This window comes from Peromyscus maniculatus, chromosome 19 (genome assembly GCF_049852395.1).
Source record: "Peromyscus maniculatus bairdii isolate BWxNUB_F1_BW_parent chromosome 19, HU_Pman_BW_mat_3.1, whole genome shotgun sequence".
Classification (NCBI taxonomy): domain Eukaryota; kingdom Metazoa; phylum Chordata; class Mammalia; order Rodentia; family Cricetidae; genus Peromyscus; species Peromyscus maniculatus.
Window position 1 is genome coordinate 1,301,522 of NC_134870.1, and position 16,259 is coordinate 1,317,780.

The window sequence follows — 16,259 nt, forward strand, 5'->3', positions numbered from 1 at the left end:
CAATGAAACACTGGTTTCCTATCATTTCTTCTGTGGACTTGCAGTCAATGAGGTGCTCATATAGTGTTACTACATGTAATTATCAGACCTGGCCATTTCTGTACTCCTAACCTCTGGTCATGTCTTTGGTAGCTCATGTTCATTATTAAAGTTGAAATTATGAACTGGATTCCTTTTTTTTTTTTTTTTTTTTTGCCTTAAAGGTAGCAACATCCACCACCAAAGGCCATCTTTTCTGAGTTAGTCATGATAGGTAGTGTGACTGGACTTATCCTTCTTAATATAAATGATCTTACCGCATCCTTTACAGTATTCCTAATATGTAGTAGCATTGGTTCTTCAGTAACATTTATTGACATTTTATATAAACTAACTTTACATTTTATAGCCAGCCCACGGAAGCAGGGATTTCCAGCAAGAATGTGTCCTTGAAGAGTGTCTTGCAGCACATTGAAGCCACACCGAAAATTGTCCACTATGCAATCCTGGGCATACAGAAATGGAGCAGCAAGCTGACGTCTCAGAACCTCAAGGCCCCATTCTCAAGATGTCACGTGCATGATTTCATTCTCCTCAACATAGACCTGACTCAGAATGTACAGTATGACTTCAACAGGTAGGTCAGTCTTCATGGATGCAGGTCATCCTGGCACCTGCTGGTGGATGGTGCCCACTTTAGCCTCTGCTTTGTTTTAATTCTGCCTTGGACCATAAGCCCCTTCCAGCTAATTCCCCTGGCCCAGAACTCATTGTGACACAGGTTCTCTACACTGTGATCCTCCTGAGTGCTGGATTACAGGCATGTGTTACCACACCTAGCATTGACCTAGACTCTTGACACTGTAATGGAAAATGATCAGAAAACAGGTTAGTCACCTGATTATTCAACAAGAATTCCAATAGGAACAAAAACTGTTGAATCAATGCTGATCAGTGTGTGGACCGGTAAACATCCAATACTAATCCTGGATTCACCCTCAGAACTCAGTGGGAACCATTCTCTCCAGGGTTGTAAGACACACTCTTCCTAGAGGGAGAAGGCAGCAGTCAGGCCCCCTGAATTAATCATACCCACATTCCTGAGAAATCGGAAATGGCTGAGGAATGGTATCAGAGACCATAAAGTCCCTCTTCCAGTCTCCTCACTTCCTGTAGCTATCAGACGCCCACTGCTTCCATGTTCCATGCTGTATGTGACCAGAGTCTTAAACCACAGGACCTCTGGCTCTCCTGACCACACAGGAGGTACAGTCCTGTTTCTGACAGGAATGACTTAAAACCCTGTAGCATAAGATGGAAGTCCTCTTTTTCCTTTAATTGGTAGAGTGTGGGCCAGCTGCTCAAGGACAAGGCGATGTTTTGGGCCCTCCCTAATGTCTGCCACACACTTCTCTGTGTAGTTGTCATAGTTGAGATGTGAAGGGCAGAGAAACCTACCATTGTGGTTGTGATTTAGGTATTTCTGTGAAGACGTTGACTTTAACCTGAGAACGAACAGCAGTGGCCTGCTCATCTGCCGCTTTAATAACTTCAGTCTCATGAAGAAGCATATTCAGGTTGGAGGGCAAAGGGACTTTATCGTTAAACCAAAGGTCATGGTAAGTTTTGTAAAGCTCAATTCTACTGTTGAAAACCGGGACAAATGCTTCCTTATAAATAGCTCTGTCGTTAAAGTACTAGCATGTGAAAAGTACTTTTCTGCCGGATAGAAAGGGGAGTGATCCTGGAGTCCTCGGCATCAGCTGTGTAGCTTCATCTGTCAGCGACATCTCAGCCAGAAAATACAAAAATGTCTCAGAGTTAAGCCTTGAGGATTCCACCAAATCTGATTGACTGATTGGTTGTTTTCTGTTTATTTGTTTGTTTGTTTGAGACAGGTCCTTCTACATAGCTATAGTGGAGGTCACTAGATCAGGCTGGCCTCAAACTCAGAAATGTGCATCTGCCTCCTGAGTGCTAGGATTAAAGCGTGTGCCCAGCTGCAAGGTTTTATTTTCAAAACAACCCTTATGAAACACACGAGAAAAATAGAAATAACAAGACTTGTCTGGTCCTTAGATTATGGGTTTTTTTCTCTAAAGATTTATTTATTATTATGTATACAGTATTCTGTCTGCATGTATGACTGAATGCCAGAAGAAGGTGCCAGATCTCATTACAGATGGCTGTGAGCCACCATGTGGTTGCTGGGATTGAACTCAGGACCTCTGGAAGAGCAGTCAGTGCTCTTAACCACTGAGCCACCTCTCCAGCCCCTAGATTATGTTTTTTTAAAGAAAATATTACAGCTCAAAGCTTATAATTTTCTATACCCTTCTTAGGGAGGCTTACAGCTAGCTGATCATTACAGTATGTCAATCACTTAGCTGCAGCTGAGAAACTTCCGCTTTTTGTTGTTGAATAGGATAGGAGTCAACTCAGACCCACGCATCGGCATTGTAAAAGACTTCCCTTTAGGCCTAACAATATGTTCATTAAATATAGTAACATCCCCAAAATTCTTTCTGTAACTTAAATAACACTGAACATTCCTGAGGTGGGAGTAGAGGTGGTGCAGAATATGAGACATTCAAACCCACCAGGCAATCCCTCTTCAGTCACCGTTCTTCTAAGATACATCTTTTCATTTTGTATATATGAATCTATTGCCCATGTATGTGCACATGTGTGTGCCTGGTGCCTGTGGAAGCCAAAAAAGGGGTGCTGGATGCCCTGGATCTGAAGTTACAGTGGTTATGAGCTCCCATGTGGCTGCTGGAAACCAAATCTTGGTCCTCTGCAAGAGCAGCCAGTGCTCTTAGCCACTGAGCCCTCTCTCCAGCCCCGACAGTCCTCCTTTATCTGGAGTTTACCATCGTCAACCATGGCCTGAAAATACTATGCCGTGACTCTCAAGAGACTACACTTATGTATTTTGTGCCTAATTTAGAAATTATAGTGTGTGTATTTGTGTGTGTATATAAATATTCGTGTAGGGTTCAGTGGTATGTGTATCAGATTTCAGGTATCCTTTAGGGGTGCTGTATATGGAAGTTATTAGGATGCAATCCATTGTAATCTTAGAAATTTCATTCACTGACAGGCACATTTCCCATGACCGTCTGCTTTCAGGTTTCAGAGAGCTTAGCTCCCATCATGCCCCTTCAGTATGTCTGTGCTCCCGACAGTGAACACACGCTCCTGGCAGCCCCTGCACAGTTCCTCCTGGAGAAGTTCCTTCAACACGCCTCCTATAAACTCTTCCCCAAAGCCATCCATAACTTCAAGTGTCCTGTACTGGCCATTGACTGCTACCTCAACATTGGACAGGAGGTAAAGGCGGGATGACTAGTTCTGGGTGCCACATCCATTTCTTCCCCATTTTAGTTCCACTGATGGTTCTAAAAGAACCAATGAAATATGATTCAAAGGGTCCCACAGGAACGGAGTTAGCCAGTGACTCATCACTCCTCAGATGTCAGCTGCTCTGAAGAGCCTGCCCCGATGGTGTGGACAGAAGTGGCGACTTGCTCTGCTTGTTGTGACATTGATAAGCCTGTGTTGTCATTGTGTGACTTTTCTCAAGACTCGGTTCTTGAAAGGCACAGTATCTTAGCGTCTGTAAGACGAGCTCAGTGACTCCTGAACAGACAAGTACAGGCTGTGTACACCTTTATAACTGTCATTTCTCCTTTTCCATTCAAGTTCTTCACCAGTTTAGTCTAGTTTTAATTGCCACTTGCCTCTCCAGGTTTCTGCCACTAGGTTTTTCCTTCGGATTATCTTGAGAGTCCATTTCATTATCTTCAAGAATGTAATATATCCTTGTAGGTAACTTTAATGTCTCACTGGGTAAAGGCACTTGCTGCCAAGCCTACAAACTCAAGCTCAATTCCTGAAACCCAGATGGTGGAGAGAACCGACTCCTGCAAGTTGTCTTTTGAACTTCACACCTGCACCATGGCATGCATGACCAAAATGAAGAAAAAAACCAAAAACCAGAATGAGCCACTCATACCTGAACAAGACATTTCCTGTCGTTGGTTTTCTTTAGGCCTTTTCTTTGCACATAGTCACACACAGTTTATCCATACACAAACTCTTTTAAATGCTAGTGCATTCAATTTTGGAAACTAAATTTAACTTAATGTTAATAATAGAAACTTTAAAATCATGTGATGGCTGAGCATGGAGGCACATGTCTGTAAATCCAGCATTTCAGAAGCTAGTCTGGGCTAGAGTGAGATTCTGCCTTAAAACACAAGAATCAACCATGTGTCAATACAATCTCAACACTAACAGCAGCTAACATTTGCTGAACACTGAATAGATGTATTTAAGAATTCAAAAATGCTTCTATCCAACAGGTTTCCTTACCTGTGTAGATGAGGAACTGTACAATGCCATATGACCACTAACTGAAGAAACCAGTGTTTGAGTTCAAGCCAAGTTTATCTACTCCTTTGGTCTCTCTACTATCCTGCTGCTTTCCTGTAATGTTTGTGGTTATCGTCTAGACACAGAAGCCATATGGACCTGAAAATTAACTCATGCTGGTTTTTTTTTTAATGTGCAATGGTGTTTTGCCATGGGTGTCAGGTCACCTGAAACTGTGAGCTGCCATGTGGGTGCTGGGAATTGAACCAGGTCCTCTGAAGAGCAGTCAGGGCCCTCACCACTGAGCCATCTCTCCAGCCCCAACTCATGCTGTTTTAAGCTTCTTTGAAAGTGAAATATTTATTCTTCCCTATGTGTGCCTTTTTTATGGATTGTGGTATTGTTTTGTTTTACTATTTATGTGTATGGGCACATGGGCATTTTATTTGCATGTGCATCACGTACATGCCTGGTGCCCATGGAGACCAGAAGAGGATGTAGGATCCCTCGCTACTGAAGTCACAGATGACTGTGAGCTGCCATGTTATGTTAGGGATCAAACCTGGAGCCTCTGAAAGAGCAGCCAGTGCTCTGAGCTAATCTCTAGCTCCAGAATGTAGGGCTTTTAAAAAATTTACACATGCTCATACAAGATTTTTTCTTAATATTTCTGTCAGAAAAAAATGATTTACTATAATAAATGAGATTTAAAAATATTGAAACTTTACTACTAATTAAGTACAAAGCTCGAATAACTACCCCACTTCTATTCAGAAAGCTCGGCCCTCACCTTGCATCCTGCACTGAAAAGGAAGGCCCTGGCTAGAACGCCCCTTAGCAGAAGTGCAGCCCTTTATTTGCTTTTGAAATGTCTTTTTTTCCTGCTTTCTACTTTCAGGTAGCCATATGCTACGTCAGCTCCAGACCCCACTCCAGCAACGTCAATTGTGAAGGGGTGTTTTTCAGTGGACTTCTCTTGTACCTCTGTGACTCTTTTGTCGGTGCCGATCTTCTCAAGAAATTCAAGTTTCTAAAAGGTAAGTCAAATTTAGTGTCTGGAATGTGAATGCCATTGTCTAGAAAAAAAAAAAAAGAATCAAGAGTTGAATGGCACACAAGCAAGCAAAGCTTCGGCCAGTAGTCGGAACACTCTTGACTCTAAACCAGGGCTACTGATATTATTGGGGAAGGAAGACCAGGCTGTCTTAAGACTAGGTTAAGTGCAGGTGAATAACAGATATGCAACCTGAGACTTTTTATGTGTGTGTATGTGTGAAAGTGCCTGCAGAGGCCAGAAGGTAGATGATGCCCTGGAACGTAAGACTGTGAGCCGTCTGACATGGATGCTGGGGATTGAACTTGGGTTTTCTGCAAGCAGCAGTGAGACTCTTAACCACGGAGCTATCTCTCCAGCCCTTATCTGTTACTCCTTACACAGGCTTTTACCATTATTGAATTTTAGAAATATATGCTTCTGCTATCTAGTTTAGACAGAAGCTAGGTTGATTCTACCAATGCATGTTTGTAAGTAGCATAAAAGTAATTTGATTGTGTCAGAAATCAACTGCAGAAAAATTGTATAATCACCCCCAGACATACTGTTATGAGTCTGCCACAGAAACTAAAGTTGTCTTAATAGGTATGCATCATAAACAAAGTTCAACTTACCTAAGAATATATGCAAAGCCAGATTCACAAATATTCCTGACAAGATGACCTGATCTCAGTAATGAAAGATGACACCCAGAACACTGTATGTACCATAAAAACAGGGAGCTAACTCTGTGTGAGTGTGAGAGGGTATAGCAGTGGTTCTCAAGTTTTTAAGAGTTGTCACTGTGTGTGTATGGGGAGGAGGGCATCTTTAGCGAACACTGAGCAGAAAGCTCAACTCTACAAGGCACAGACTAGCACCCAGCACACACAATGAAGTGCTAAGGTGGAGATGCCCTGTTCTACAGACACAAGCAAGCACTGCTTCATCGGTCACTAGGAGAGAGGAGGCTGCAGCTGAAGGAAATCTCCCTCTATTAGCACTTTAAGCTCCTTGAAACTTTTGCAAAACTGCTTGGATGAAAATACCTACCTGTATGTTGGTTTTCAAAGGTGGTAACATTCTTATCAATGTAATGTCTGCTTTTCCTGAAGGTGCTACCCTGTGCGTCATCTGCCAGGACAGAAGCTCCCTACGGCAGACGATTGTTCGCTTGGAGTTGGAGGATCAGTGGCAGTTCCGCCTCCGGGATGAGTTTCAAACTGCTAACAGCAGTGATGACAAGCCTCTCTACTTTCTTACTGGACGCCATGTATGAGTTTTTGAAGAGACCAAAAACAACAAACAGATCCTAGATGGAGTGGGACAATTATCGGGGATTTATTTTTCCTTTAAAGTACAATCACTGTGGAGCAAAGTGCAACGTATTTATCTCTTCTCCAAAGAGCTCCCCAAATGTGACCAAGGTCGTCTTTGGGGGCACTGTCCTTCTTCAGTTCTGCTGACAGGACCCAGGTTCAGGCCAATGCCACAGTGGGCAGGTATGCAATGACACAGGACATGCTCTGCCTGTGGGAACCTGAGGATATATTCTGGAGAACAAACATGGAGTTTGTATTGTTTTTCTACTACACTATGTTGGGGGGCAGGGGACTGACTGTCAGCATTAGCCAGCTTGAATGTGTTGCATGAAACTCACACCACTGGTGTGGAATTAATTGAAGATTAACACTTGAGGTCTGAACCCTCAGTTTCTCTTCAGATCTGTACTTTGGTACAGTATTACTCAGGGGTCTGAAATGATAGAATGTAGAAGATATTTGTATTTAAAAAGAAGTAGCTTTGTCTTTCTCTGTGCAGTGTTAGTTTGAGATTTATAATCTTATATATATCGAAACCTTTGGCAAAATTTCCACAGGAGTTAAAAGTTTACTATTTAAACAGAACAAAAAAAAATCAGTAAATGCAGAGCAGGCGCTGTGTGCTTTTATGAAGTTCTCAGAGCTTAATTCCTTTGCTTTCCCCATTTCCAGTCTTTAATAAGCACACCATGTCTATGAGAATGTAGAACAGTGATTTGTGAAAGAAGCTATGTGGACAAACGCGCACTCTGCAGTTGTGCCCACCACTGTGTTTTAGTTGAAAGTAAGCAGTTGGCACCTGGAAACCCACACATCAGGTGGAGATTCTATTGTGAAGTCGAACTAGTTGATTTCTTTGGCTCAGGCTAAGTATCCTTTAAACAACTTAGCCAGTAACAGCTGTTACACAGAAATGGATGAAATGGGAAACAGAACCATAGACAAGTTTTCCTTAATTTTATCAGTGACATTTTTCCTGAGGAGTAAGGAAGACTCTTTTAGAGTCTTTTGGGCTCATTAAAATTAGCGGGTAGTGTATGACTGGTATCAGCATTAGGAGGCATAAGTTTCTATGTAGCTCTCATCAAATACTTTAATCAGAACATTTTGAGAAAATATTCTACGGTAATCTGTTGGAAGTTTACACTTAACTTGCTCTATTTCATGGTATCTCTTCAGGTTTTTCTCAGCCCATGTGCGTGACTTCGTCTCCAGTTAAAATGGTCACTTTTACTTGAATCTGTCTTAGGACCTGAGACTACTGAGAGCCCTGTTGAGCCTGCATTTACTGAAGTGTTAGCTGGCGGGCTTGCTTATCCAGGGAGAACAAGGAGTTTACAGCTAGGGAGAAGATGAAATATATTAGATGGGAACAGTTTGCAGATCCCTTGGCTTTAATGTAGCTACTTATGATGTTTGAAATGTATTTTAAATGGAAAATTCCTTTTAACCCCATTTTTAATTGTCCTTCAAAGAGGACCTGCCTTATGTGCTTACTCCTTAACTTTAGTAGAGCAGAATTTTAGCAAAGAGGTACGTTCCAGGGCAGTCTGGTTTGGATATGAATGTATTCTGACTTGTCCCTGTTCTGCTGAAAGGGTCCGATGCAGGTAACATCAGGAAAGCCACGGTTTGTGCAATATTCCAGTAACACTCTGTAGGGTAAATAGAATACTTGAGATAATCCCACAACTACTGTACCGGGGCAGAGGCCTCTCAGGAGTTCTTACTGGCTTTTTCTCTTTGAACTAAGTTACTTTAAAGTAGGTACTCTGTTAGTTAGAGCTACACTCTAGAAATTCAAGTGATCATGAACTGTAAATACAATTCAGCTCTGTTCAGGAGAAATGCCAGAATAAAACAAAAAGACCATCACTCCCATAATTAAGATTCAATTTACCTGCCTCTTTTTCTCCAAAGCCTAACTTAAGGTTTGGATATTTTAAAATGACCTTAATCAGTATAATCCTTTAGTGAATGCTAGGTCCTCTTTAAGGATGAAATTGCACAAGCCCAGGCCACCATGACTTGTTAATTCAAGTCTCGGTGTGTTTGATTTTACCCTCTTCCATCCCTGAGGACAGAGAGTTAGGGCAAATAGACTGAGTCACACGGTAACTTAGCTGCAGACCAGCTGAACTTTGATGTGCATGACAGTTCACACGGGTTAATGTTGAATGTAAACTAAAAAATTAGAAAAGCTGTAGTCAAGTCTTGGCTGTAATTTATGCAGCTGCTTCTTGTGATTGTTAGAAAAGGGGGCACCGTGTTACTTTGTTACTGTAAAATTCTCTTAACCAAAATGTGGTGAATTTTACTCACTAGTCAGTCTACCTCACATTTGTTTATGACGTGTGTCTAACAGTATGTCATTGTCCTTTCATTTGGTGAATGTATTAAAATTCCCTCCCACTCCTCACTCACTAAAAAAGTTCGTTTTCTTTAAACCAATTTTCCATATGTTAAAAGGTGACATGAGCTGTGACTCTGGCAATATCTGGTATCGCTCATACCTTGGATGGCTCTGAGACTCTACTATCTTGGCACAGTCCAAGAAAATACTAAGTAAGTAGCTGAATGAAATCTGTAGCTTACCTAAAGCAGCTACATACATCAAAACCTCTCCTGGAAAAAGCTGCAGACGGCTACATAATTATAGATGACAGACCTATGTAGAAGGCAACTATATTCATTTTTGTATGCTCAAACAGTTCTGGGTTACTAAAACTTTTATTATTAATTTATTTCTAAATTCCACCTACTTTTACCAACTCTTAGGATAAAAAAGGCCTTCCAGCTCTAATATATAAAGAACATTTATATTAACTTGAAACAAAAGCACTCATGAAGGCCAAAGGCCAACAGAGCAGCAATAACTATTTTCATGTCTGCTGACAGAGAAGCAGGCTTCTACTACCTATTCTAAAATAACCAGCTTGGAAAGTCTAACACCACACCAACTGCTAAGCCTTGGAAGCCATAAGAATAAAGGATGTATGCGTGAATTACTACTTGTGGGAATCGACTCAGCAATCTTAACTCGGTAACCTGAAGCTGTGTTTCCACACAACTGGACAACCAGGCCAGGCAAACAAAAACCACTAAAATATCATAGTAGATCTGAGACTTTGTTCATGCTTTTGGTAAATGCAGAGTTCACACTCACATTATCAAGTTGATTATCAACATTGCTTGCTCCAATCCTTGCTAAAGAAACCACACAAGTGTGGGCAAAGCCATCAAAACCTGTTGTTCCTACAATATGCTAGATATCTGCAAAAAGGACCATCAACTAACAAGCATTTCCACAATCAGCAATTCTATAAACTTCTGAAGTCTGACTGTGACCGCTGGTATACTCTGTGACTGCTGCTTCTCTAGCACCACGGTGGTGACAGTGGTGACCCTCTATGGCTTCTAGGGCTGTCTCCTTGGTTTCCATCACTCTCTTCAGACTCTCTTCCCTCGCTTATGCCATTTCAGATCCTCTCAAATGATGGGTGTCCCTTACACATCTCTAGTTTTCCTTTTACTACCCCAGGATGACCTGATATAAACCTCCAAATAACAGCTTAAGTCCAAACCTCTCTCAAACTCTAGAGCCACATATACAACTAACTATAAGGGTGGTAATCCCACTTGCAAATTCTATAACCACCTTAAACCTTGACCAAAATTGAACCTGCCCTTCCTTCCCCATCAAATCCTCCCAACCCATTCCCTCTGCTTTTCCTTCTTAGCTTTCAACTGATCTACTGAAAGCTAGACCAAAATTCCTGCTTATCCCAGATTCTTTGCCACAGTTCACCCCTGGCTGTTAGAAATGCCTAACAATGCTTTAATTCTCTCTTTAGTGCACACCCATCTCTTCACCTCCATTCCTATATTAGAGTTTAGTTCAGTATTTCAACATTGTGTATAAGCTGCTTGTGTGTAGTCCCTTTTCAACTCCAAAATCTTTTCTTATAAACCCTATTTCAGGCTGGAGAGATGGCTCAGCAGTTAAGAGCATTGGCTGCTCTTCCAGAGCACCAGGCAGATCACAACTGTCTGTAACTCCAATTCCAAAGGATCTGGCACCCTCATACAGACATATATGCAGGCAAAATACCAATGCACATAAAAATAAATAAATCTTTTTAAAAAGCCATGAACCCTAATAAATAAAACAATGAACACTAAATACAGAATCTGATACACTCAAATGGTAGGTGCTATTTTTTTAGTCTACTATTCTTAGAGAAATACCTAGATTGTAAAACTTTAGGGGCTTTTTTTTTGTTTTAATTAACATGAAGATTATCTGTTCCTCCCAGTAATGACAACATTTAAAGCAAATCAATATTTACCCTGCTCTCCCTTTAGGTCTTCATCTGTCATGGCCTGTTAATCCAAGTAATATGTTAAGGCTCACACAGAAATGGGACCTGTACTAACGAAGTTAACAGTACCAGAGACCTAACACTATTACAAAATTTCACTGTGCTTCCAAAAAGTCAAGCTACTTATCAGGCTAATAAAGAGAATAAAAATGACTAGAAAAGTCTCAACTACAGGGAAAAATGATAATGTCAAAGTCAGATCAGGGGCTGGAGAGAAGGCTCAGCAGTCCAGAGCACTGGCTGTCCTTGTAGCAAACCTGTGTTGAGTTCCTGGCATAAACATGGTGCATACACATAAACTCATGCAGGCATACATACACATAAATAAAAGAAAGACAAGAAGTATTAGTGGCCCAGCATTCAGGAGGCTAAAGCGGGCAGATCTCTGAGTTCAGTTCAAGGCCAGACAGGGCTACATAGTGAGAAGCTGTCTCCTCCTCCTCATTGTAATAATAATGAAGAAGAGGAGGAAATTAAGATGATGATTGGGGCCGGAAGGAGGAGATTTGGGCTGAAGAGAGCTCAGTGGTTAAGAGTTGGTCTTGCAGAGGACCAGAGCTCAGTTTCCTGCACCTAGAGGCAGCTCACAACCATCTTGTAAATCTACTTTGAGAGAATCCAATGCAGGGACCAAGCATGCATATGGTACACATACACACACACAGGCATTCACATAGTCACCTAAAATAAAATGTAAAACTCTTAGATAACCTTACTGAAACCACAGTGGCACCTCATTCTTGGGCTGTGGTTCTTTATTTCTTTGAAAATTAAGTACCATGTTACTAAAATATTCAGGAAGGACTGACAAAATGGTAAAAACCACCTTTAAGAAGCCCGTGTTTTAATCTTCTTTCAGTCTCAAACGCAAGAAACTCCCTGAAAGGGTACAAACATTCAACACATTGTCTCGGTACATTTATCACTTAGAAAAAGCTATCAAGAATTTTATTATTTTATTCTACATTATATACAGGTCATAAAAGGCCACAGCAGTTTTTCAACATATAAACCCTTTAAAAGTAGAGGGCACTATGAAGGATAGACAAGTATCAAAATGAAGTCCAGTAATGAGGGCGTATACTCAGTGCAGTGTTTCTGAGGAATACCAACGCGGATACCAAGCCACCCACGTTTAGTTTACAACTATTCTGTAGTTCTTTGTGACTCTAGTCATTTATGGCGCCACATGAGAGAGCTTCCCACTGCCTCTATCAGACTGTTGTAAGTTCTTTCACTTGGAGCTCTCCTTTTCTGAGAGATTTTCTTAGAGTATGGTTTAGTAGCTTCAAATTCTTAAGCATGTAATACTGTACTGTCCTTGAATAATAACTCAAAAAACAATGGTTTCCACTCTGAAAATACAATCTTTAAACCTATAACTGGTATCAGCAGATCAATATAAAAAAATACAGTACCAAGCTACACTGGTATATTTCCATATTAAGAACTTCAAAATATACTTATCACTGAGACCATAGTCCTTGCATTAATTTTCAGTCCACTATGAACAATTATCTGCTGCATGTAAACATGTCTAAATAACTATAGATAAAATACAATCATAAATTTCTGTAAAAGATAATAAAATATCTTCTTTAAAAAAACAAAACAATAATAGCTATTACTGCATTGTTTCCAATTTTATGAAAATGGAACAACCACATGGCTGTTGCCAGTCCTGAGTTCATTGTAATAAAATGGCCCTAGTTCCTGGTTAAAGTCAGCAGCCAACTCTTTCTCTTCAGAAGATTTCTTCCGGTACAGCAGGCGAGATCTGGATTAGGTGGTATTCTGTCCATTAATAAAATTATAGACCAGAAACTGACCAGTGCCACAGTACTGTGTTGCGAACAACTTTCCATCAGGAGTGGGATCTGAGAAAGCAATTTCTTCTTTACTCAAATAAGAGCCATAAATAAAGTTACTCCTAGTTAAAAGGGAAAAAAAAAGGAAAGGTGGGAGAAAGGGGGGAAGATTGAAAAATTAATCTTTCTGTTCACTGAAACTGAACAACCTTTAGACAAGAAAGACTTAAGCAATGCTATGTTATTCTAAAAAACAACATACCTGTTCAACTTAAACATTATAAAGTACAAAGTATTTTTAGAAAAGCAATAATTATAAAAAACATTTGCCCAACATCATGTCATAAATAAACATTTTGCCCAACATCATGTCATAAAGTACTCAACTACTAAGAGTTGAAGAACTTCTCACTCAATCAAGGTATCCAGAAACATGAACTCACAGTGAAAGACTGAACTATTTCTCAGATCAGGAAAAAAGTATGTCTGTCACCTCCCCTTCAATAACATCACTGACAGCTCTAACTAGCATAAACTGGAGAAGAAATAAGCATCCTGATTAGAACAAGAGAAAACTCTTTTTTGGCAGATGATATGATCTTGCAAGTAGGAAATCTGAGGGATTTACCAAAAGACCACTTAAGATTTAGTAAATGATCTCAAGGGTTGTGACCCAGATTGATATTCAACAAGGTGAACTTTAGCTATATACCTGAAATGGGCAATCCAAATATGAACCTAGAAAACAACCAACCTATAACATCAAGATGAGCACAATGCTTAGGAAAATAATTACCAAAAAAATCTGTGAGCTAAAAATATAAAATATTCTTTAAATAAAAACCTAATTAAAAAAAGACACCCCATGTTTAAAAATCAGAAAACTTAATACTGTTAAAATGCTATTACTGGGGCGGTGGTGGCGCACGCCTTTAATCCCAGCACTCTGCAGGCAGAGCCAGGTGGATCTCTGTGAGTTCGAGGCCAGCCTGGTCTACAGAGCAAGATCCAGGACAGGCACCAAAATACACAGAGAAACCCTGTCTCGAAAAAAAAAAAAATTGAAATTTAAAAGGGTTGGGGATTTAGCTCAGTGGTAGAGCGCTTGCCTAGCAAGCACAAGGCCCTGGGTTCGGTCCTCAGCTCCGGTGGGGAAAAAATGCTGTTACTGCACAAATTGACCCATAGCTGGTTTCCTTGGAGGAAATGGTAAGCTGATCTTAAAATTCTCAAGGAAATAAAAAGGATACTAAAGAGTCAAAACATTAAAAGAAGAAGAGGAGGAAGAGGAGGAGGAAAAAAGTTGAAGGACTCCTACATCCTCATTTCCAAATAGACCACAGAAAGCTCTAGCATTCCAGATGTGTAATACTGACATAAGCATAGACACACAGGACATGGAACAACACACAAATCCAGATAGAAACCTTTACAAGTATGCTGTGATAGGGTCTCACACTGTACAGTTGTGGCTGGCCTGGAGCTCACAGGAGATTCACCTTCCTCTGCCTCCCAAATGCTGGGAACAAAGGCATGTGCCACCATGCCCAGCTTCCCATCTTATTTTTGAGATATGATCGTTCACTGAACCTGGAGCCTAGTCTGGCTGGCCAAGAGCTCCTGGCTCTGTGTGTCTCCAGTAGCTAGTAGTGGGATGACGAAATGAAGGACTTGGAACCCTCATATATTGCTTGTTGGGTGGTAAAATGGTGCAGGCTAATTATAGAAGAGAGTTCTGTAGTTCTTCAAAATATTAAATTCATCAGTACTACAAGACCCCCAACTATACACCTAAGTATACATTCTCAAAATTCTACACATTCACACAAGCACTGGTGTATAGATGGTCATAGCAACACTATCCATGATGACCACTGAAACACACCAAACGCTCAGCTGAAGAAAGGACAAATAGTTGCATTCTACTATTTAGCCATCATAAAAAAGCAATTTGTTTTTAATGTTTTAAAAAGCAGGACTGGGAAGAGAGCATAGTTAGTAATGGACAAGCACAAGGACCTGAGTTCAATGACCAGAACCACATTTTAAAAAGCCTAATGGCACATTTGCTTGTGATCTCACACTACGTGGTAGAGACTGGCAGATCCCTGAAGCTCACTGGTTATCCAGTCTCACCTTCTTGGTGAGTTCCAGGCCAGTGAGAGATCCTGTCTAAAAAACCAAGATGGACAACAGCAGAGGAACAACACCTTAGATTGTCCTCTGGTCTCCACACACAGAGACATATACATGCGCACACAAACACACGCAAAAGCAGCAGAGTGATACATGCCACCACACTGATGATACTTAGAATTCTATTTACATGAATTGTTCACTATACAAAAGTACATTGATACAGAAAGTAGGCTGGTGGCTGCCAGTAGCTAGAGCTGTGAGAAAATGAATCACTGCATGAGTTGGGTTTGGGGGTGGGGAGGGTAGGGAGTAGAATGCTTTAAAATTAAATGGAGTGATAGTTACATATGTTTTGACTATATTAAAACCCAATGGATGGCAAAAAGAAAGATTTAGGGTCTAATTCTCCAGCCTGCTGGCAGCATTTTCATACTGTGATTTCATACTAAATGAGAAGATCTGTGTCAGGAGGAATAGTAAGTGAAGAAGCAGAGGCCTTGCACATTTTAACAAGGAGTTTATTCACCATCGCATGACTAATTACAATACTGCTCTTTCAATTTTTCGAACAAGAGACATCTATATGGTTTGCTGTAAGATTTAAAGGATGGGAAATAAATCCTCTCACTCCTTCCGGATTATCTGTACTTAATCAGCTTGTTTCCCAAGCTAAGCACTAAAAGAAGTGGAAACAGTTCTCTTGCCATGGGGAGCAGGTGTGAGCAAGGAGCTAAGACCCTGAGTCTCGAGCTTTCGCCTCTAACGGTTATTTCAAAATCTATTCCCATAGGAAACAGTTGATAATCTATAAATTAACAAACAATAAACTGACCTAAAAACAATTTTTTAAAGCACTATGGATTGACCCTGGGACCTGATACTGCTCTACCATCTACCTACCCAGTCTGTCCTCCAAAACTCTTATGGATGATTAATTTTAACCTTCATTTTATCCTTTATCTAAGGGTCTTTACTGGAAGAAAAAAGTCTGATTCTTTTCTCTGTATTTTTGATAAACAACCACATGATAACAGAAAAACAAATGACACTGAAGAGAATATAAAAGTAATACGTAAAAACTTTTAAACACTTATTATTAGTGTATGCATGTGTGTGTGAATGTTCGTGGTTTAGCTTGTGGAACTGGTTCTCTCCTTCAGCCTTTCTGCGGTCTGGGGGATTGAACTCAGGTCCTCAGGTATTTTCAGTCAGCACCTTT

General features: G+C 40.5%; 2 protein-coding genes across 9 annotated transcripts in view; one reads left to right on the top strand and one right to left on the bottom strand.

Annotated features, from left to right (window-relative positions):
• The window catches only part of Greb1l (GREB1 like retinoic acid receptor coactivator), a 263,448-nt gene extending 251,645 nt beyond the window's left edge, over positions 1-11,803 (top strand). The window contains exons 30-34 of the mRNA XM_015987712.3: positions 389-616; positions 1,457-1,598; positions 3,112-3,312; positions 5,255-5,393; positions 6,505-11,803. Of these exons, the coding sequence (XP_015843198.1) occupies positions 389-616; positions 1,457-1,598; positions 3,112-3,312; positions 5,255-5,393; positions 6,505-6,668 (874 nt within the window). The 3' untranslated portion in view covers positions 6,669-11,803. The remainder of the gene's footprint in view (positions 1-388; positions 617-1,456; positions 1,599-3,111; positions 3,313-5,254; positions 5,394-6,504) is intronic.
• A 117-nt stretch (positions 11,804-11,920) lies between these two features.
• The window catches only part of Esco1 (establishment of sister chromatid cohesion N-acetyltransferase 1), a 65,464-nt gene continuing 61,125 nt past the window's right edge, over positions 11,921-16,259 (bottom strand). For all 8 annotated transcript variants that reach the window (XR_013045955.1, XR_013045953.1, XR_013045954.1 and 5 more), the window contains one exon: positions 11,921-13,023. Coding sequence is in view for 5 of the 8 variants with exons in the window: in XM_042264273.2 (XP_042120207.1) it covers positions 12,876-13,023 (148 nt within the window). In the remaining 3 variants the exon portion in view is untranslated. The remainder of the gene's footprint in view (positions 13,024-16,259) is intronic.